This window comes from Geospiza fortis, unplaced genomic scaffold, assembly GCF_000277835.1.
Source record: "Geospiza fortis unplaced genomic scaffold, GeoFor_1.0 scaffold78, whole genome shotgun sequence".
Taxonomy (NCBI): Eukaryota; Metazoa; Chordata; class Aves; order Passeriformes; family Thraupidae; genus Geospiza; species Geospiza fortis.
The window spans coordinates 4,657,012-4,680,732 of record NW_005054339.1 but is presented as its reverse complement, the minus strand read 5'-3'; the positions used below and the strand labels follow the sequence as shown (position 1 = coordinate 4,680,732).

Genomic DNA, 23,721 nt, shown 5'->3' with positions numbered 1-23,721 from the left:
CACTGAAATCCCTATATTGATTTTTTTTCATTTTTCTTTAGCTGTATCAGAACACATAGTTCTAAGGCTCCTTTTCAGATTGTTTCAATAGGAAATGATTATGTATTATGATTAATCAGCTCACAGTACTATTCCTAGTTGTGAAAAAGAATTGAAAGCTGAAGAGTGCTCTTTTATGTATTTTGCTGATTAAAATAGACCAGGGTGAGGTTGAAATTGGAACTTGTATTTCTGGCTTACTAAAAGCTGTGCTTGAAATTATCATGTGAATAATTTATATTCATATGATTTTTCTCGTGGCTGCTTTTGAAAATATATAGTTATAAAGTTACAAAATGGAAGGGTGGCAAGAGTAAGAAGATCAGCACAAATATTAAAATGTCCCATTTTCCCATAACTTTCAGTGATGCTCTGCATTTGCCTCTTCTGTCAATGGAGACTTCCTGTACAGGAGCTTAAAGCCCCCATTTCACATGTGAATTAAACATCAAGGTTTGCAATACGGTGCTGAGGTTTTGTCTGGTCTTCTAACTTTCCTCTTTTGTGTCTTTCAATATAGTGTAAATTAATCACCAAAATCTCCACTGGGCAGACTGGCAGGCTCTCTCAGTCCGTTGGAGTTCCCTGTATTGCTTCTTAGATGTGATACATAAAATGTGAACTTTTACAGTGTGTCAGGTATTCAAGTCCTCTGAGAAAAAAGCACATACTGCATATCATGTGAATACTTGATTTCATTTTTTAACATCATTCAGAGTTTTGTGGCTTGCTGTTTACTGACTGTAGCAACCATTTCTGTTCTGATCTGTTATGACTTTCTAATTGGAAACACAATTTGGACACCTCTATAGTTTTCCTTTATCTGCCTTTCACTTTGGTAGCTTCAGCAGAACCTGCACTTTGTCCTCAAAAATCTCCTTCCTCAGATTTTATTTCTTTAATGAAAGGAGTGGGATGTTTCATTAGAGGCAGACTAAAAAATTGGAAAACAGAGCCCAATTTGCATTCTTTTTTACTCTGGGAAAAGGATTAATTTTATTTTCATTTTTTTTCCAAGGTAATAGTGAATTCTCTGCCAGAAGGAGAAACTCTATAGCAAAAGTTAAAGCAGATAAAGGGAGGGTCTGAAGATCAAATACCACAAGTTTTTCAGTGTTTGAAATGTGACCTTGTTTGCTCTCAATGCTCTCCTTTTGTAAGCAATTTCTTGACTTGGTGCCTGAAAAAAATTCCTTTAATGTACGCCGACCTCAGTTCTTGAGAAATAAGAAAGTAATAGGCCTGTTTAGCATCCAAGATTTTTGCTATGCTATTATTTTGACTGAATCAGCCGGCTGCACAATACATTCCACTGTCCAAAAAGAAAGTACTTGCCAAATATTTTTGTTGATTATCAGGGTTTTTTTTTAAAGCTGGCAATTAGAAACAACAAATTCTTAACTTTCTGTTCTTCATTAATTGCAATTTGCATAATGGTTCACACTTAACTGGTGTTAAAGAACATAATCCCATGGATATGAAAGTCAGAAGGCAAATATTTTCAGGTTTTCAGACAGGTGCATTTCAGTTGTACATGACAATGGAAGCAGGAATAGAGCTCAGTTCCCTGTGACAAATGCAGATCTTAATTCGCACACAATCCTGCTTCTAAATTAAATGTATGCACTCTGGTTTAATGTCTTGGTGCACTCTGATCATCACTAAACCTAATTTCTCCCCAGGCCCCAAACCAGCAGTGAGGAATGCTGATCCTATGGCATTCTAATACTGTTTAAAAAAACCCCAAATAATTATGTAGTCCCTAGAGTTATCTGAGAGAGAAGACTGCCCTCCAATACATCAGTAATCTCTTCTGGAATCTGACAGAGCAGTGCTCAGTCTGTTCCTGGTCCACTGGGGACATATGTGATTTCACTTTCAGTGGAACTCTGCATTTTTTTTCTTTAAAAACCCCAAAAATATCTCCACAAAAGAAAAACATGCTCTTTGCTTCTCCCAACATTTGATTAATCAATTCCTGTGTTGATTACAAATATGTAACTTATTTTATGGAGTGAAAATGAACTAAAAACCTGTAGTTTGGTGGGGTTGAGACAAATAATATTTTACTAGGTTTTAGTTACCTGTTTGTGACTTGCTGACTTAATCTGGATATGGTTGTTTCTGTACTGGGCATTGCATACACAATATCCCGCTAATTATAACAAAAGAGGAATCTAATACTATTTGGTAAAAAGCTTGGCATTGAACATCTTTATGCTGAGAAAAAAAATCTGCTTTATGTGTGGAGACTTGAACTTGGAGATCAGGGAGAATTCTTTTTTAAAGTAAAACAGAAACAAAATTTCTGTAATAAATACGCGATGCAATGTTTTGTTAGTGAACAACACTTATTCAGTTTTAAGAATTTTTCCACAATGTTTTGAGAGCTTTGTGTATGTCGGCAAATATCTTGTCTAAATAGACCACATTGAAAACCCTTGATAATGTACTGTTACCTTCTGAAAGCCTGTGATTATTACTTGAGGGGTATATTTACTGTGTTAAATCTTTGTTCACGGGAAAGCTTTAACAGCAGAGAAGGCAATCTCAAAAACAAAGGCTTCCAGAAGGTACCAGACAGTGCATCAGCAGAATTGAAACCTTACTGTTCCTCTAGATAAAGGGCAGAGGAGAACTGGAAGTCTATATCATGGGAAATAGAAAGCTGGGAATGATGTGCTCATGTGCTTTTTGTTTTTCTATTCTCTTGTATCTATTTGTTACCAGTAGGCTTGTGGGTGAGATCGATGGGGGAGTGGAGTTTTCTTTGTTGTTTGGACAAGGCCTTGGATGTTTTCTCACTCTACTAGACTTGAGCTGTGGTGATGGGAAACTCAGACCATGTTTCTGTTCAGTGATTGCAGTTACTCCTGGGATTAGCTGTAGGACAGGGATTCTGCTCATTTTTAGTAAACAATTGGCAGACAGAATACAAATCACAAACATTGACTATGTAGAGCCAAGACCATGAGGGACATTTTGTGTGGGGAGGGTAAAGGTTTATCATCCCAAATGGTTTAAAAGCTTCCTTGGGGAACCTTAAGTGCTTCAATCCTGAAAAAAGGAGAAACTTTTTATGCAGGCAATAAAAGCGTATCAGAGGAGCTGGAGTTTGTGAGGGGATGGAGGATTTCTCACAGTATATAGTTACTTTTTCTGTTGAGAATGGTTTTAAAACTCAAAGATCTATCTTTGAGTATCCAGGACTTCTAAACCGTGCATTGTTCTTAGCTGTGTAGTTAACGTTGCAGACAGAACTACTGGGAAACAAATAATAATCTGCTTTTCTTAAACTGACATTGATTTCCAGGCCTTGTTAAAAAGTATTTTTTATTTTCCCCCTGTAAGTTGTAAGAAGTAATCTGCAAACAGATTCTACCACTCGTGTTCATATTGGTCAAAATACTTGTTACTGATGATTTTTCAGTTAACTAATATACTACTTAGTGACTCTGGCACTACTAACAGTATTTCTCCAAAGGGAAGAGGTGAAAAAAAGGACGCCAGTGTTGTCATAGCAGCATAATTGGACTGCTTAAAAGTTATCATGGTAAGGATCACCTAAATGCAAACCCCTGCATTTTGCTATGATACTGATGACAAAGATTTTAATTAAACCTCTTTTTAATAACTAAAAAATTGATTTTTTCCCCCCTCCAACATGTATCTTTGCAGATTATTCCTCTCAAGTCTGTTTACTTGTTACATTTCTAAAAGTCTCTTCCTCTTGACCTTCTGGTTCTTGTGATTACAGGCTAAAAGATTTGGCTCATCAACATCTCTCAGCCCACAGCAAAAAAGGGAATTAGGAAAGAAATAAATTTACAGGTTCTTCCTTAAAAAATAGCTGCAAAGCTGCTCTGAATTTGCAGTACTACAGCTTTTTAGCCTGTATGGGGATGCATTTTTGTTCAGTGAACTCAAGTCTTTAGGCAATACTTTTTTTTTTGCCAAAATACTTATGTGAGGTGACCTGGAGAAGCTGACTGAATAGTAGTCAAGTCTGATACCTCAGTTTAAATATGTCAGCACTGCCCTGTCAGATTCCAGAATAGATTACTGATGTATTGGAGGGCAGTTTTTGCTCTCAGAAAACTCTAGGGACTACATAATTATTTGGGTTTTTTTTTTAAACAGTAGTAGAATGCCGTAGCATCAGCATTCCTTGCTGCTGGTTTGGGACCTGAGGAGAAATTAGGTTTAGTGATGATTAGAGTGGGCCAAGACATTAAACCAAAATGCACATAATGAGAGTATTTAATTTAGAAGCAGGATTGTGTGTAAATTAAGATCTGTATTTGTCACAGGGAACTGAGCTCTATTCCTGAACTGAGCTCTATTCCATGGGGGGGGAAAAAAGCCCAGGATGAGGGGTAAGCTTAGGGGAGTGAGCAACTTGGTGGACACTTGCTTATTAATGGAGGAAGAAAAGGAGGAAAGGTTTGAACAAGAAGCTGATGGAGGGGGTATTCTTTATTAGTGTTTGTTCTCTGGAGCAATTGTACTGAAGCCCTACTGGCCAGGGAAGTGCCTGGGTATGGGCTGGTCTTGGGGCATGGAGAGTGAATCTTGTGTTTTCCTTTGCTTCTGTGCATGGCCTTTGCTTTTGTTTTATTAAACTGCCTTTACCTTGACCTACGAGGTTTATTTCATCTTCTTCCCCTCTGCCCCCAGTCCTGCTGAGGAGGGGAGCGATAGGGTGGCTTGGGGGAGTCCTGGCCTCCAGCCAAGCTCAGCCCACCACATCTGTGTCAAGAAATGCAGATTTAAGTGTACGTGACAAGATTCCTTACCAAACTTGCAAAGCACGCTTGTAAGTGCAAACTTTACAGAATTTGACAAGACACCAAATTTAAAGGCATAAAGAAAGAAAAAGTAAGGGAAGTCAGACAAGAATTCTCTATTTTCAAATGTGTGGTTATATCAGCAAACAGTGTTATGCAAAAGCTCTCTCACATCTCATGCTCAGAATTTTTTATGCTGAAGATTCATCGTGTGTGGTCAGAATCTCTTGCTATTCCTCCCAAATTAGATCTGTCTTCTCCTTCCAACTCTTTCTGTCAGTCCTGTCTTACTCAGGCAAAATTCTAGTCAACAGATTTTCAGTGGGGTTTTTTTGGATACCAGATTTATGAATTGTAATAGGCAGATGAGGAAATGCAAGAGAGAATTAATTTCTTAATTTATGCTAATGAATAAAATGTCTCCAATTCCCTTTCTTTTTTTCTTTAAAGGAGAAAATTAGGATTTGCATGTTTTTCTTTAACAATACTTAAGTTACACATATTTGCAAGTGTAATGTTCGAACTTATTTCAGTAGTACAACTAAATTTAACATACAAGTTGATTTAGATGCAGTTCATAAGAAAGCTTTCAGTAGTCTATTTCCTCTCGATGATAGAGCCTCATACTGTGGAGAATTAAAATAGAACAGTAATAGATTATAGAATAAATAAGGAAGCTTGATTTTAGAGAATGAGAGAATGGTTGACAGGATAATTTGCTGTTATATTTGTTGAGGTGTATTCTTCAGGTATAGCTGTAGCTTTCTATAGCATACAATTACACAGGGTGATTTTTTTGCAAAGTCTTCTGTATAATTTTATATTTGCCACTGCCAAGAGACTAGACTGTTAGCTGATTCTGCCCTGCCAATTCTCTGTTAACTGGGGTGGGAAAGAAACAGGAGAATCAGGAGCTAAAATCCAGTGGACTGGGTTCTTGAATGTGTTCTTTGCTTTTGGTGGCCCTGTGATGGTGCAAAGCACGAGAAGCTGTGTGCTTCTGTAGGTGGATCAACAATTTTAAATCAGTGAGTCTCCTTGTGAATTCATTCCCCTCTGCTGTTTACCACATCTGGGGCTTTAGGATGCTCTGAAGTGTTTATGTGGCCCAAGGCACACTGAGGCAGGAGAGTTCTCAGCAGGCAATTTTTTTGGGTGTAGTTAGTTGGCACAGACTAGAGGATCTTCCTTGTGTAGAACATGAACTGAAGTCTGGGAAGAGCCATTAGTTAATCTTCCTTTTATAGTTTTGTTTCAGTTTATGGGGCAATTCACAGTTCCATGGATTGCTTCTTGGAGCTGGGCTGCAAAGAAGGATTGAAAAAGTTCTGAGAGAACTATTTATATATTGTCAAGAAATTGGCATAGAAATATTTCTGGTCAACTGGTCCATTTTTAATAGAAATTATAAAAAATGTGATAGATCGTATGCATTTTTTAAAAAAAATCCTGTAAAGTTCTGTGTCTGTAATGACAACCATGTGACAGATATTCACAGCACTCCTACATTCCTTCCCCTGCAGTTAATTATACAATTTCTTTCCACCCTCACACCATTTGTTCTTTCCTTTCCTTAGCAAGCTGCAGATACAAAAATCTGTGACAGCAGAAGTCTAAATCTGGTCCACCATGTTCTAAGTCTTGAAGGTGTACAAAAATGGATTCTTTTATGTCAAAGTAGCAGTAGTCTGCCACAGTTGAGGCTGTTAGTTTTAAGGTAATTACAGAGAAGCAGCCAGAACCACTGTCATGCTTAGTGACAAACGTGGGCCTGGGTGGAGCCTAAGGAGAGCATGCACAGGCTGCTGGGGGCAGAAGAGGAACTTGTCTTATTTATCTTAACCAGAATTGTTATTTGAGTTCTGATTTCTAATTATTTTTGTGTTCATTCAACAATTTTTGGTTTTTAGAGGTTACATTCAGAAGGTTTGTGTGTTAGGAATGTGTATGTCAAGTTTACTTTCATTTGTGGGTTAGAACATGGTGTTTTAGTTTTCTTTTGCTCAGCTAGATTTCTATAGACATATTGACATTTGATATATAGGAACTACTTGACTTTAGAAAAACATTAATTTGTAAATAGTTTGTAGCATGAAGTAATAAATAAATTCTGATTTAACATTAGGTGGATGCATCTTAAATCATTATTCAGATCATGGAAATAATTTTTACTATTTCTGGGGTGCTGGTAGTTACTGAATATTGCTGTTGCTTAGTTGTAGCATGGTAGTACAGAGAAGGTTCTTGGTCAGGTGTGAGAAGTAGGACAGTGAAATAATTTCGGAAGCCAGATGATGTAGTCAGTCTCAGGGTCACAAACAGTTGGCACATTAGTAGATTCAAAGTGGGGAAGTTTCTACATCTAAAGGATTTTAAAGTTTACTGGAGTTTTTAAGCTTATTATAGCTAATTAAAAAGATGGTGAGATTAAGAAAATATAAGAGTTGCCATTAAATAAAAGCAGGGCTGTAAATGAGTGGCTTACCTGTGTATGCTCTCAACTGAGTGTGTGCCTAGTAAGATGCAGATAATAAGAGAATTAAGATCTGGACATATATTAAAGTAGTGCTTATTTAATGATAGAAGAGGTTCAAAGTGTCTTACTGAATTCTACCACTGGCAGTACTTCTTTTCCATTTGAAATAACTGATAAAAGTCATTATTTCAAAAGGTTGGTTTCTCAAGGTTTAGAATTTTTCATTTAGTTTAAATCATTGCTAAAACACGACAGATTTATGTGTACTTGTGTAAAACGTGAAGGTGGTATCAAATAGAATGTTTTGTTGTTAGTTTGGTGTCTGTGTTGTTGCTGTTTTGGGTTTTATTTGTTGTGGTTTCTGTTGTTTTGTTTTTTAGAATGTGGAGTTGCAGAACATCAATTAAACCTAAAAGGTCTGATGACACACATTTAAGTCCCCTAATTCCTTCAGTTAAATGTCTTTTAGTACAGACTGTGAGCCTGTTCAGGAATTCAAATTTCTAAAAGCTCAGTATTCTGTATAGGCAATGAGTAAAGGGAAAAAATAAGAAGAAAAACAAATTCAGATGAGGATATAATCTGAAATGAACATCATAAGCCATAGCTATTTAGGCTAATTATCTGTACTCCAACCCTAACATGGGAAAAATCCATTTTCATTTTGATCTGCATTGAGATCAAGGGAGTGCAAGACACACCTCTGGAACAGAGACAGATCCCTGTACTCAGATGTAGTATAAATATTTTAGGACAAGTTAGTGTTCTGAATAACCTAAAAGTGTAAAACAACAGCAACGTCCAATAGGAATGTTGTAATTTATCATGGGACTGATTATTTCAAATATGCTTTTCTTTTTCACCTCTATTGAGTGAAGTCTCTCTATGTTTATGGGTTTGAGTACTGTGAATGTGTTGTCGCCTTTCTGTATAACTCAATAAAATTATTTTTTCTGTTGAAGATACTTTTTGTTGAATTCAGTTCTTTCTGTTGAATCTCCTTTGCTTGCATCTGACCTTTATGTTGATTTTGCTTCATTTTTTCGTTTACCATGCTGTTCAGTTTTTGGATGCCAGAAGAACAAAGGTTTGTCCACTACTTGCAGTAAATTTATTTTTCAAAATTCAGTATTGCTTCATGTGGTTTTTTTGTTGTTTGCTTTTTAGAGATACAGTAATCCTGTTTACTAAACTTTTCATAGCTTTAGCTTCCAAAATGAAAAAATGAAACCAACCAGCCCCAACTCGGCCCCTCCCCAAAGTCCCCTTTAATTGTAGTGAGGGCTTTGATTGACTTTATGAACAGCAGTATTGTTGAGTACCATGAAGAGCAGATTTCTCTTTAGTCTATGAGGTAATTTAGAAAACATGGAATACTGAGTCTTTGAGCTTTGTAGGTACACATTGATCTAATGGATGTGTCACTGCCTAGTGTTTGCATTTGTTGCTATTTTATCTGTAGCTGACATTATTTTGTGTCTGTGTATGTTGTCTTCTTTTTTCTTTCTAGAAACACTTGAAAGATATCATTACAAATATTGTCACCTGCATTATTTGATATTTTATAAGATCATTTGGTATACTTTCATTACTAATTCTAATGACTTTTTGTAACAGCATACAACATAACTTGAATCAAATACTAATTCTACAATCAGATCCTAAGCTAATTTTTTCTCTTTTATCTTCTTTATTGCAGCATCTGCAAATGACAATCCAGGCACTTCAAGATGAGCTTAGAACCCAGAGAGACCTTAACCATCTTCTCCAGCAAGAAAGTGGGAACCGAGGGGCTGAGCATTTTACCATTGAGCTCACGGAGGAGAATTTTCGAAGACTTCAGGCAGAGCATGATAGACAAGCTAAAGAGCTCTTCCTGTTGAGAAAAACTCTAGAAGAAATGGAGCTTAGGATTGAAACACAAAAGCAAACGCTAAATGCCAGAGATGAATCAATAAAAAAGCTTCTAGAGATGTTGCAAAGTAAAGGTTTGCCTTCTAAAGGAATGGAAGATGACAATGAGAGAACTCGAAGGATGGCAGAGGCTGAATCTCAGGTTAATCATTTAGAAGTCATTTTAGATCAGAAGGAGAAGGAAAACATGCATCTTAGAGAGGTAATTAAAAACTCATTTATTTGTTTAAAGTACATATTTTTGTTAAATATAGTCATGGAACTTGTTGCAGTTTTAGAAATATAATTAGAATATTTAAGGGTTTTCTTTTTGTGCTCTAATTTTTGGATGAAAAGAATAGCATGCATTTGTTTTACATCTGTAATAAGTACTCAGGACTGTATGATATCTGAAAGCAAGAATAAGAAAGTATGGAACAGAGGTAGGTATATTTGGGCTTATTGTTATTGAAATGTTGCTTTGCAAAGTTTCTTTGTCCTTTCATTTTGATGAAGTGATATCTGGCGAGTGAAGATTAGACCTACTGAAGAGGGAAGTGACACCTGCTGCTGCTCTAAGGAGTCATGAGTGCATGCTACCTTTGTGTTGGATTTTTATGCCTCTAGTGTTTGAAAAGAGTGTTTTGAAATAATTTTCCTTCCATATAAACAAAGGCTTCTGTCGATGTGTATTTCTAATGTATTTTCCTGTGGAGATACTCCAACTTTTTACATGAATATACTGTAATGTCACATAAAAACACTGTGCTGCTGACTGTGCTCTACTTTGAGAAAATCTAAATTTGATCCCAAGCCCACCTGCACCAGCTGCCTACATCACTTGTAAATGCATTTTTGGGACTGGATTTGGGATGATTGGATTAGTACAATTGAAAGAAAATCTGGCCTGGTGTCAAGCCCATCTGCCCCTTTAGGTTCCAGCAATGTTCTCACGTGACTCTGTCAGGCAAACAAGGCAGGGCCAGTCTTCCTCACAAAGACCTTGCTAAGGAGGGTGAAAAGTTGCAGGAGGTTGTGGATAACGACACACAGCAAAGGAAGTCAGGAGAGACATGTCTGTTCACTGAGAAACTCAGCAGCAGTGTGGTCACTGAAAACACCACGTTGCCTGACAGCTCAAAGCACAAATGAAATTAGTGCAAGAGTTTAAGAATTAAGCTTGAGATTAAGAACAGCTATTTACATCTAGAGACTGTTGGCAAAACATTTTCTTTGCTGTGGATAAATTATTTTATGTTTAGCTTATATTCCTGTCTCACCTAGAATATGCATTGAGGACTCAGTAGTTTCTGCTGCCCATTTGAAGCTTAGAAAGTGGAAAATGTCATGATATGCTTCAGTAAAGTTTTCTTGTGAAGATGTGGATCCTGAATCTTTTCACAGGCACAGTTTTAATTAAAACTGATGTAATGCATTAATGGATTCTGAAAGGAATTGCATAAGGAGCTAATGATACTGAGTTTGTGATGAGGAATGCTTGTGGAATAAGTTCTATAAACTAGCAGACAAATTTCTGGATTTAGGTCTGCATGCACTCTTGTTTTCAAAGATGGGTGATTGTGTGATTTTATTTCATCTGTTGTATCACTGCCAATTAAGTTTGTGAACCCTAATTTGGCTATATATGGGACATAAGGAAATTTGAAGAAAATTTCTAATGAGAATGGTTATCAAGGACAGTGAGAAGTAGAGCTAAATTGAGCTAAAAAAAAAAGATGAAATGTAAGTTTCCAAGTAAAGTCCAATTGGCATCCAGTTTACTGATTAGTCCAAGACATGCTGAGAGGAGATATTAGGGCTACCTATAGACTGTGCATGTTTCTCCTGTATTTACACTGAATTACTTTGGTGTTCCACCCAGTTGTTCTCAGGGGCAGGGAAAAATGTTGTTTCTCCCTCAGTTTATATGAGAATATAGAGGTTGTCTTTTGTCTGGAGTGCTGCAAGTGTAGAATGGGATTTACTGCTAATGACATGCTGATATACCTTGGTAAGTGATCAAGGTTTAAAATTTTACTGCATTTGTTGCCTGGAATCTGTCCCAGCCAGATTGGCAGGAACTGTCTAATATTTTGGACGTTTTGGCTCACGATTTCATTGTTTTTATAAGAATTCAAGGCTTTGGGTGCAGTCTCTCTCTCCAGCTCTCTTTCTGTTGCACATAGTATTTATAGGTTTTATTTTTATTTATTTTTAAGTTTCTGCATGTTTGAAGTTGTAGGGAGCTTGGAAGTATGATGTGTAAGCTGGTAGGAACTCTTTAAAAACAAAATGTTTTAGTAGGTGCCTGTTTGTTTATCCAGGACTCTGGATTTGATTGTTCTGGTTCTTGGAAAATGTACTGAGGTTCAAATTTTTTCTTTACTTTCTTGTTATGGAAAGTTGTCTGCATGCTTTGAAGTAACATCAGACATTATGTATAGTTTCAAAGTATTACATATTTGTTAAAATTCCAAATGGATCAACCTTTGATCTTTATGTGTAGCTTGGTAAATCCTTGTTCTGCAGTGCTCATTTGAATTTCTGTCTCTGCTTTTAGTCTTCATCCTGCACAATACAGGTTCTCAGTATGATAAAACAGAGGTTACTAGGTTGAATCTTCTGCAGCAGCCTCCCCAGTGGGTTGATTTTTTTTTTTCTGTAACTGGTGTTTGTAGTTTTCCATCCTAGCTGTGTAAATCACCTGGCAGAGTTACTGAACATTTTTTTTCCTCATGAGAATGCTTTAAAAGTAAGCTAGAACTTGTATACATTCTTAATGACTTTCATTCATGAATTATTTAGAATTCACTCAAATTGTGTTAATTTTTCTACACCCTTAACAAGATATCTGTCATTTTAGAACATAATCTAAAATATTCTGCTTTCTTTATTTTTACAGGTTGGAATATAGCTCAAGTGTTGAGTGTGTTTCTGAGAAACTAGTATTGGGCCATGTGTAATGTTCTCTTTGATTTTAATGGATGGCTCTTTCTTCTCTTTGATCAGTTTTGCTATTTTATTTCTGCTGCTGCACTTGAAATTGTCTGTACCAGGGGAGATTCAGGGATTCCTTCATGGAAAGGGTTGTTAAACGCTGGAATGGACAACTTGGGGAAGTGATGGGGTCCCCATCCCTGAAGGTGTTCAAGAAATGACTGGGTTTGGCACTCAGTGCCTTGGTCTGATTGACAAGGTGGAGCTTTTCAAGGACTTCAGGCTTGATGGTCTTGGATGTCTTTTCCAACCTTATTGACTTGGTGATTCTGTGAAACAAAGATGATAAAATTCTGTCTAGCATCATATGAAGTTATTCAACAAATAGCGTTTGTTTGTGTCATTTTACCTTTACAATGATTCTGCTGTAGTTTCTAGCAGAAAGAGTGCTGTCTGTGGAAAAAAGTTAACATGGTGCAAGAGAAGTTGAATATGGAAAAAAATTAACTGAAGACAGCTGATTTTATACAGCCTCAACATTACATTAAAATGTAAATGTAGAGATGGCCTTCTCATAAGCCCTTTGCTGTTAGTATTTAATTTAAAATTACTTTTGATTTGAATTTTTCAGTTCATGAAATTTAATTGTGTACCAACCTAGCTAAAAGAAAGTAGTCTTACATGTTGAGCTTTTGACCATGTTTTCCCCTAATGCAACCATATTTTTTTCTCTTATTCTGTTCATTTCTTAGTGCTTTAAAACAATGCAAAGCTGGAATTTCTTCTATTTGTTAATTCTGTTCATCTTTTAGATAATTCAACGTGGTGGTGTAGAAAGCTATTAATAATCACTGGTGGGTGATATTTTGAGTAAACCAGAGAATTAAACTACCATGTTGTGAGAGAAACTGAAGCAAGTGGTCTTGAAACATTGGGAATTAAGGACCATCTCTTCAACACACCTGTATCTCAAATGAATGTCAGTTCTCTCCTTGACCTGCACCTCCTGAGCACTGATCCTACAAGGAATTGAATAGTAAGGGAGATGTTCTTTGTTACTCCACAGCGGCTTTTGTCTAGTTGGTAACTTTTTCACTTAACTAGGTAGAGAGAAATAACTTCTTGTTGTCTGTCAGACTCTACCACCTTGTCAATTTTTGATTTTCTGGCAATTTCACACAAGAATGCGCATTATCAGAAATAAATATCCTACTGTTCTGATTGGCTGGTTATCCAAGAATCATGCAGAAATTTCTTGTTTTTAAGCCACTGATTGCTTCTTGCCCTTCCCTCACCCACCCTCCTGAGTAGCCTCAGCAGAATTTGATAATTATAGCTGCCTTCAGAGATCTGGAAGTTCTCCAGGCTTTTGATGGTATTTTTTAGAGAAAGTACAGGCGAGAGTAATGGAATTGGCTGTTGTACTAGAGGCAGAGAAGTAACTCCAGAAAATAAAACAATTTTTTCCCTTCATTTGCTTTCATATTCTGTTAGGAGATACAGGCTAACTGTGAGGTGTTGACTTGGTGGCCCTCAAAGATTGTATCTTTCTGCAGTGTGGAATCCATGCATTTTTAAACTTTGTTTCACAAAAGCAAACTTGTGATGACAGTTTCACTCAAGCTTTGTGTTTGAGGGCCTTAGCAGTGGCAAATATGAGATGCATTATAAAGCAGGAGAAGGAGAATAAAGCTGAAGTTGGAATCCTACTCTTTTACAGGAACAGCAAAGAATGTCAATGTCGGCAAGGTTCACTAAAATGTTGGGAAATAAGCTGTGTAAAAAATTGGGTTAGATTTCTTTCCTTTATCAAGGAATTTAAAATCTAGGCAATAAGCTTTCACAGGGATAGTAGGATTCCCAGCTTGGAGAGAGTTATAGCAAAGGTTTCCTTAGTTCCTTATCACAAAGCAAGAGAGAGCAAATGTAGCTCTGAGTAACAGTGAGCATGTGTTGCTGCTGCAGTTTGGGAGATGGAGCCTCTTAAGAGAGTGGTGAGCTCTGTTTCATGCTTTCTGAGGATTTCTGCCCAGATTGCACTTGGTTTTCCATCACTGTTAGACTGAATCCTATGCCTTTAACTAAATTCACTCAAGTATTTTTGTTAGTGTTTTTCAAAGGTAGATGAACTTTATTCTTGTTTTCTGAAAAAAAAATGAATAGCTTTTGCTTTGATAAAAAAATTAATGTATCCTGTGAGGAACATAGTGGTCTTTGCAAGTAGACTTAAAAGATATTCTTCATTTGTTCGTGATTGAAAATTTGTCTTGAAGCCATAACGTCATACTGTGACTTTCTTCATGTTCAGAATTAAATATCATAAAGATCACTAAATATACATTCTTGTCAGAAAACACAGGATGCCTGCCTTAAAATTCTTAAATTGGTTATCACATGTCTCTTCTAGATTTTTAAATAAACATTTGTTTCTCTATAACTTTGGGAGAACTGTAGGTAATATGGGGATTTTATCATGTGGAAATCTAGCACAGATGTTTGGTATTACTTTTTTTTAAACATAGTGACCACACATTATTTACCCTAAGTACCATTAAGTATTTTTTTATTATTGCTATTAAAAACTTGCCTAAGGCAAAGTCCCACTAAGACTCTAGTGAAGTCAAATGTTAAAATTCCAGCAAGTATTTTATTATATATACATACACGTATATTACACATGCCCTCTCTGTACAACATACAATTTCACTAAAACAAATTCTGAGATCATATAGGATTTTATATACACACTTTAACTCTTATCTTGCATGTATTCTTAAAATAATGTTGCTGCTCATGGTTTAAAGTTACAGCTTTTTTGTATTTGGTAGAAAAGAAGAACAACACATCTTTATAATAATTTAAAGTGTACTTCTAAACTTTCAAGGGGCTTTTTAAAACTTTGCTCTATCTTTGAACTCAGCTTGGTCAAATAACGAAGGCTGCTGATAGGATTTGAACTGCCATCATGAATTAGTTATTGCATGTTTTTAAAGTTATTAATGGAGCAAAGTTCCTTCTTCCACTGTGAATAGAACAGATGCCTTGCAGACTTTTGGTGTTTACTGTAAATGTCTTACACTGGAGCCAGTAGTAATTTACTAAGGAAATGCTTTATCGACACCAAACGTTTCTTCCCTGAAGTTGGTTACACAGATTAACAACCATTCTAGACTGAGCTTTTTTATGGGGTTCATTAGTACCTCTTTCCTTTTATTTCTCCTGCCTCAACTCAAAATATTAATCTTATTTGCTCTAAAGACAATTGCTTTCTATCAAGATATCAATAGTAATATGTGTTTTTAAGGTGACCCTTTAAGTATACAGAAGGACTCTGCAGTGTTGGCAGTTGCTGGAGACATGAGAAAATAGACAGAACCTGATTATGCTCTAGAGAACAGTTGTTACTTCTAACATAGCCCATTCAGATTTTGCTATGCCCTGTGATATTCTTGCCAGGGTGCTTGGTTGCAATAGTTTTTATAAGTCCATGAAGGATTGGAAAGCTTTGTTCATTTAGAAATCACTTTCTTTAAAAGCGGGATTGACCTCCATGACACCACCACCAGCAGTTTGGAATCTCATATATGAGAAAGCTGTCAGTTTGCAACTGCCATGTCTCATACTAACAACTAAAAAAATTATTTTTTGGAAGAGGGAAAAACCAGATTCATAAATAAGCTGGATCTCTGTACCTTTCTATGTGTGGAGGTGATCAGTACTGATCTTGCCAGCATTCCTGGAAAGTGCATCCTTTAGAAGGCAGTCTGGAGACTGGCTTAAATTGCTGTAATTCAGGTGTTGTCCCCAGACATAAAATACTGTCTTTGCAAGGCTCTTTGCTCAATTCACACATTTACTACTTTCTGGTTGCATGTTAAGATTTTGGAGACAAGCCACAATGAAATAGAAAAAAATGATCAATTTTGGTTTCTTTCATATTCCCTGTTCTGTAAATGTGCTGCTACTCATTTCTGTGCCAATAACTTCATTTTTCCATAATGTAATTAACTTTCTGTAGCTCCGTCTTCCTTTTTTGTATGAATGACTATAGCTCATGGAGGTGACTCACAGCTCTGAGATGTTAATGGATTTTCTCAGAATCAGAACTGAATTTCCAGGGAAGGGGAGAGTTGGCCACCCTTGAATTCCAGTTTACACATCTCTGATTTAGACCCTCTCTGTTAGCTGAGTTGAAATTCCTTTGTCTTAGGAAATACTCAGCCTTTTACCTGGACTGGAAATCTGTGTATTGTCACACCAGTTGGAGTTGCAGAAAGCTGCAATAGGCCAATCTCCTGCCAGAGTCTATATCTGTATATATACACGTATATATGTATGAGCACATTGTTTTCCTTGCAAGGATGCAAAGACTGAAAAGAAGAAAATGTTTTTTCATCTTTAAAAACAACCTCCTCCCTCCTCTACCCCCCAGTCTGCTAAAAAACAAGGTTTTCATTTGCTAAATTTTTTTCCTTATACAAGTCTTAAACTCTGTGTAAGAAAATGAGTTTTGCCTTGGTATGTGCTGGCTTATTTTAGTAATGAAAGTGGAAGTTTTATTGTAGGTAGCAGAACACAGCTAATAATGTAAACCCTTTCTAAAGTTTCACCTAAAACTCAGCTTAATGAAGGAAAAGTATAATGTTAGATTAAACTGTTTAACAAAACAGTATTTCTGATTTAGTGAATAGATGATCCTATCCTAATTTTATAGATGTAGTTAAGAGCTTGTGAGGCAATCCTGATAATAGGAAAATTTTTTTGGTTGTTAACAGTTTGAGGCTGGTATTCCAACATGATTATAAGGTTGTCAATATATTTATGCACAAAATAAAATTTGATAATGGCTATTAACATATTTCTTCTCCCTATAAATATTTGACTAAAATATTGTGAATAACCGCAATAATGCTCTGAAAGACATATCCAACAAAAATGTGGATATGTTTGAAAGCACTGAGGACAAAATTCTGTGTTGATTTTTTTTTTGAGTCAGGTGAGGTCAGTGGGATTGACTGATTTAAGGGGAATAGGATTAGATATGAGAGAATAAATTAATCCAGACTTGGTTACTGGTAGGCTACACTGTTGGAAGGGAATAGTTTGCTGTTGCTTTTCTGTAGGTGGAGCTAATGTCTTCACCTGCTTGGTTTATTTCCATGTATCAGCACATCATCTTCTCCCTGAGACATAACCCTTTAAAAAACAAAACAACCACATATTTTAGAGCCATTTATGTCTAATGAGTGTATTTAGGATAGCTACTGGCTCTGTATGTTCTTCATTGCCCTGCTTTTTATGGAATTTACTTGAATGTATTCTTTCTAAATACACAATTTGTATTCTCTCCTAGAGGCCTGTGATAATGGAAGATTTTTTATGTAGTCCAAGTTCCACTGATATTAATTAAAAAGAGAAAAATAATGTAATAATTGTTAGAGTGATGCTTAGTCAGCTGATGGCAGTACTTGGTAACTGCAAACAGGTTTTTTGGGGTGTTTCACTGGCTGCTGTATGCTCCATTAACAGAGTTCTTATACTGCCATTGCTCTGCAGTGTTGTCTTGTTCCTAATTGCATTTACCCCAGTATTTTTTCAGAAAAAATTCTAAATGGGGCTAATAAAGGGCCATTTATTAAAGGGAATGACCTTCACACACCTTTCTCCTTAAAGTATGCATGTGGAGAATGCATTATTTTCATTTGCTAATAGATAATAAATATCTAGTTATATATTTTTATAGTCACACTGCTTTAATTGATTTTGACTCTTACACATTTAATGTCCCTGAATATAAATTTATTCATAAAAGTACATAGGCCTTAGATTTTAGATTTATAACAATGAATACATGCTAAAATATGTGGTTTTATTTTCTTTTGCTTATTATTTGACTCAAAACTAAACATTGCAAAAATATTTCTCTAATGCATAATCTTTAGAAGGACAACTTTGGGAATTTCTCAGTTCATGAGATCCTTTCAGCAAGTTCCTGCAAATACTGACTTAATTAAATTTCTCCTTTTTCATTATCTGCTGAATTTTTGCAAGGTTTATTAACTAGAGCAGTGGTCCTCAGACGCTGAGCAAGAAACAGTGCATTGGTTACTAGGTATTTGAAAGTATGGGGAAAAATATGAGGCCCTAAATAATTGCTAAAAATCAGCCAGTAGCTAACTTGAAGATTTGCATCCTTCACGTAGAGCATGAAGGCACTAGATGGCTCTCTTGAACGAGGATTGTGTTTCAGCCTTGTTTTCACAGACAATCTCCCCCTATTTGTTATTTTTCATTGCTTATTTTAGAATGGGAGTCATTGCAAAGACAATTCCATACAGATTTTATTGGAGTCTGTGATCTGAATGCAGTTTAGAACAGCTAAGTCTGAGAACCAAAGCCAGGGGACTGAAAAGGGTAGTGCAGCTTTCTACAGAAAATCAGGAATGCAGTCTGAAGTGATTAGTAGAATTCAGTCGCACTGTGTTAGTCAAGGACTGTAATCTGATTTACAAAAGTTAAAGAGCAAACTAAGGGGTCTTTCCTCTTTGAATGAGTTGGAGTTTCACTATATCTGCTCTGATACTGCAACACATCTGAAAGCACATTGGGAAACCAGCAGTGCTCATTTCAGATGTTAGCAAGTTTTGAGCAGTGCTGAATTAAACCACAGCCTCTCTCAGCTTGGGGGGGCACCTGTGAGACACTGGGCACTCCCATGGCTCCAGCATTCCTTGTTTCAATATCTGGAGGAAGATGCTGCCATTCAAAAGAATAGTGTTTTCATGGAGAAAGCACATTTCTTTGCTACATCTTGGGAATCATAGGCAATGTCATTGCTGAGGAAGTTTTCTGTCCCCAATTAGGACTAATTAAGCTTGCTGCTATTTGCTGTTTCATAAGTGATTGTACAGGTGCCAAATAGATGAGAACACCCAATATATTATCTGCCTAATTGTCTTTGCTGTCATCTATTCAACATCTGTTTTGATGAAGAGTTACAGTATTCTTGGGGAGTTACCATTCTGATAATTCCATAAGATGTAGCATTCATTCTCTCTCTCTTTAAAAAAAATATTTAAAACTTTTAAATATTTTTTGTACCTCAAATGAAAGATGCTTGTGTAGGTTTCCATAGCTTGAGCAACATAATGATGAACAAATATGTGGTGGACAATTTTTCTGATTTTGTCGTGCCTCTATACACACATGCCACAAACAACATTTTTCCCCTTGTAGAGCTTTCTCACAAAGGAAGTAGAATCTAAATTCTGTTTAAAAATATACCATTGTAGTACAGGAGGAAAGATTTTTATTGCAGATGGATTCTTATCCCAACAAAAATGTTGGTCTGTTTCAGGGCCTTGGTGGACTGAACACCTGCATGCTTCAGTCAGAGCAATCAGTTTGTTCTCCCTTGTTCCTGATCTGGCTGGCGAGAGTAATTTTCAGCTCTCAACTTGCACATGGCATATTTTCACATAGGAGGACATGTGGCAGAGAAAAGATTTGCTGCTGATAACAAGTTTCAGAAACCATTATCAAAATAATGTTACCTTTCAGCCTCTCAACAATATTGTGAGTGTTTACAGAGGTCTTGGCAGTGCTTCCTCCCCATCTGCACCATTAAGGCACAGCATGATTGGCCAGAAAAAGGAATTCTTACCAAAAGACTGGGAACAGACAAGCATAGACCCCCAGGAAAAAAGTTCATTTTTAACACCAACTCAGATAATAGAATTTATCAAAACAAGAGTGGCCTTCAGGATGGTAAGATGGAGCTTCTGGAAGGATTCCAAACTGGGGCTACTTTGATCATTTGTTTCTGCTGTGTCCTTCAGCAGGAGGAATTTCTTGCCTCTGTCACATGTATCTGGAAGCCAGGTGCCACATCCAAAATTTTTCTTTAGTTTATTAACCATTTTTTTCTGAATGGCTTACTTTCCAGCAAAGTCTAAAAAAACCAATGGTTTAAACATCCAGAAAACCAGAGTGGTTTTTGTGTCTGTTAGAAAAAATAGCATTAGAAATTTTCATAAAAACTTCCCTTTTATTTCTTTGGAAACAAATTATGAGCTTTATTAGCAGGCTGAATGTTCCCAGTATATGAATTTGTGGTTGTTGAACTTCACAAGCATCTCTTATTCGGTTTTGTGGAGCTTTAGGTCTAATGTCAAATGTGTTTGAATATTGCCTATGATCCTTTCCTTCTAGAATCATTGAGCAGAATGACAGAGATGAACTCCATAAATGAGAGAAGGTGTAGCCTGTAAAATTACAAATGCTGCTGAGCAGGGTTTGGAACTGGGGGCATATGTCTCATGATATTGTGATATTTGTGAAATGCTTACTAGTTATTTACAAAATGCTGACACTTTGAGCAGAAACTCTCCTGGGAAGAGGAGCAAAAGAGCTGGCTTAACATATTTAGCTTGCCAGCTGTAAGAGTTATGCATTTTTTTTGGATAGATACTTACTACAGGAAAGTAAAATTTAGGCAATTTACAGCATGAATGAATTTATGAAGAAAGCTTGTTTTGTCAGATTGAAATAGGTTTTATACATGATGTGAACAATTGCATTTGCCATTATGACAGCTAAATGTATTTGAGTGTGTTCTGCCCAGGTCACAATTATGTATTGCAGACTTGGCAGTCATTGGTGCTCCTGGTCTTTCCCTGGACTGCTGCAACTTTAGGTTGCAGCAATTCACAGCTTTATGAAAGAGCTGCAAGAATTCTCTTTCCACATGAACGTCCTCCCCTTCTTTTTCAGAGCTGAGTTAAATATTCCAGATCTAATTTTTTGAAGTTTTTTCTACCATCCCTTTTCCATTTCACTTTGAAGGAAGAATTCAGCCATAACAGTATCAGCCAGTATCAGGCTGAAACAATTGAGACTTTTCTGTGAAACTTTTGGCTCGCTTTGGTGTTTATTGTGTCTCATCATTGCATGATTGTGATGAAGCCATACGCAGAATTTTTGCCCAAGACAAGTTTCAGAATTAAACATTTAATCAGGTTATATGCTAACCTGTATTCCTTTTGAGGCACATTGAAATAATCAGAAAACTACTTGGCGCTCTTAGATATCAGAAAAGCCTTTTTGTTTGGAGCCGTTCTTCCCTGAACTGTTAGTCCTAAGGACAGCTTAAAAATGTTACTGTCTCTGTGAATACCCTCTGAATTACTGTTAAGTATCTGTCTCTGAATATATTCAGAAATTTTCTTTCTGAAGTGTTACATAGTGCTTGGGGAAGCACCAGGAGAGGGAAACACCAGGACAAGCAACTTGGAAGAAGTAAAATTTACCAGCTTGTCTGTCCTCTGGATTTCTTTGAGATGTTTTGACCCTTCACACCCTCCTCCACTCTCATTTGTACTTGGGGCCCAAAGATCAGCAGCAGTCATGCCTTGTTTTTCCCTCTCTCATGCTGGGAGTGTACCCCTGCTGCAGGTGCAGAGTAAGGTGCAGCTGTTTCCCAGCTCTGTTCCAGGTGTGTGCAGCACAGCAGTGACTTTGTGTGGCTGCCTGGCTCTCACACCTGCCTGGTGCACAGCTTGGGCTTCACTTATTTCCCAACCTCCTCCTAAAGCAATTGCTTGGGAGTGACAGCTGCATCTGGATAAATACAAACAGCATACACCAAATCCATGTCAATGTACACACTCTGAATCTTTTCCAACTGCATTTCCTGGCTGCAGGAATATAGTATTCTATGTCAGTAATATACCATATATAGCATCTTAGACAAAGTGATCTTTGTGGTATTAATGGATCTATAAACATGTTTTGGGGGGATGATTTATAATCGTTTTCTTGCATGATAGGAGTACTAGGTGAAATGTCTCATGAAAAAGATGGATTCTGAAGACAGACAAATGTTCTTTTAAAGATCTTTTAGACAAGTATTTTATTTTTTCTCCAGTGTAAATTTAAACTTGCTTACTGCATCCTTAAGTGTTCTAATAGTTCTGAGACTGTGATAATACCAATGCTTCTGTCATGAATGTTTCCAAATGCAAAAGTAACTTTTCTTTAGTGTCACAATAAAATTTATATAAATGTTAGAAGAAAATGGTGAAGTTTTGAGTGTAGGAATGTAATTATCTATAGAACACCTTTTTTGTTTTCAGAAATAAAATTGAACTACCTATATTTTGCATTAATTCTGTCTTTTGCATGTCTTCAGAGCTCTGGATGTCTAAAGTGTGCCTTCCAACATTTAAGATTTGAAGCACTATACATCATGATTCTTGGTGTTAAAATAAATTTTAAAAATGACAGTTCCTGTGAAGGAGAAGCAGTGCACACCACTGAGCATGTTGTAACTGTGGATCTTTAGTGTCACAATAAAATTTATATAAATGTTAGAAGAAAATGGTGAAGTTTTGAGTGTAGGAATGTAATTATCTATAGAACACCTTTTTTGTTTTCAGAAATAAAATTGAACTACCTATATTTTGCATTAATTCTGTCTTTTGCATGTCTTCAGAGCTCTGGATGTCTAAAGTGTGCCTTCCAACATTTAAGATTTGAAGCACTATACATCATGATTCTTGGTGTTAAAATAAATTTTAAAAATGACAGTTCCTGTGAAGGAGAAGCAGTGCACACACTGAGCATGTTGTAACTGTGGAGTCTTACAGAACACCTGGTAGTTATAGAGATGTACTTCAGAAAATAGTTTTTCCAATGCTTTCTTGAGTGAACAACCTATCAAAAGCTTGCTGGGAAAAGGAAATATATTTAAAAGTATTCATTGTATTCTCAGCTGTGTTAAACCAATATATTAAGAGTGGATTTATGCACTCTGGTACCTGAACACAGTAATTTGTATTGGGATTGTTCAATGTGATGACAGAACTGGAAGTCATTATTACATTACACTTGTATTTCTTGTTGCTGGCAAGTTCCTGAAGGACATGAGATTTTAGATGTTGTCACACTGAGACAGAGTCTCACCTAACCTGGAAACCAGCAAGATAAAAAAGCAGGAAATGACCTGTAAAGAACAAAGTTCTTTGGGATTTTTCAGGGACTGGTTGGGGATTTCTTGAAAAGGAACTGAAGTAATGATTGATCATGGAGGAAGGAGGGAAAATAATGAGGTGTCGTTAATTTTTCATAATTGTCAACACTACAGGTGATAACTGGAAGCAATACACTGCTTTGTCTTGAAAGCACATGTCAAAAGCTGTTTTAGATGTCATTGTACCATAACAGCTGAGCCAAAATAAAGCGTGCTTATATATGAATCTGTTAATCTTGCCTAATTTAATGCAGAAATCAAATCTAACTTTTTTGTCTGTTTTCTCAGTTGGGATTAAATGAGCAAGCAATTCTTTGACTTTTTAGTGAAAGTCTGTCTTGCTTTAAGTGTTAAGATAAAATAGCACTGAATTAAAAGATGGTTTTAAACTTTTTTTTTTAGTAGCTCATGGACTGTTACAGTATGGGCTGTGATTTATTTATTTTTTATTGGACCATCTGTTCATTGCTAAATAGCAAGAAAATAGGAAAGGCAAAAATATCAGAAGGTAACTGAGAAAAGTCTTATACTGCAGCTTGGTGGGTGGCATGTGAAAAATA

The 23,721-nt window shown here is 36.4% G+C and overlaps 1 protein-coding gene across 5 annotated transcripts in view; it reads left to right on the top strand.

The window, feature by feature from the left end:
* The window catches only part of ERC2 (ELKS/RAB6-interacting/CAST family member 2), a 405,766-nt gene that overhangs the window by 41,442 nt on the left and 340,603 nt on the right, over nt 1-23,721 (top strand). For 3 of the 5 annotated variants that reach the window (XM_031058194.1, XM_031058193.1, XM_014307629.2), the window contains exon 3: nt 9,002-9,418. In XM_031058194.1, coding sequence (XP_030914054.1) covers nt 9,002-9,418 — 417 coding nt within the window. Of the gene's footprint in view, nt 1-8,365; nt 8,390-9,001; nt 9,419-23,721 lie in introns of all 5 variants that reach the window. The other 2 variants (XM_031058192.1, XM_031058191.1) reach the window with 1 other exon arrangement.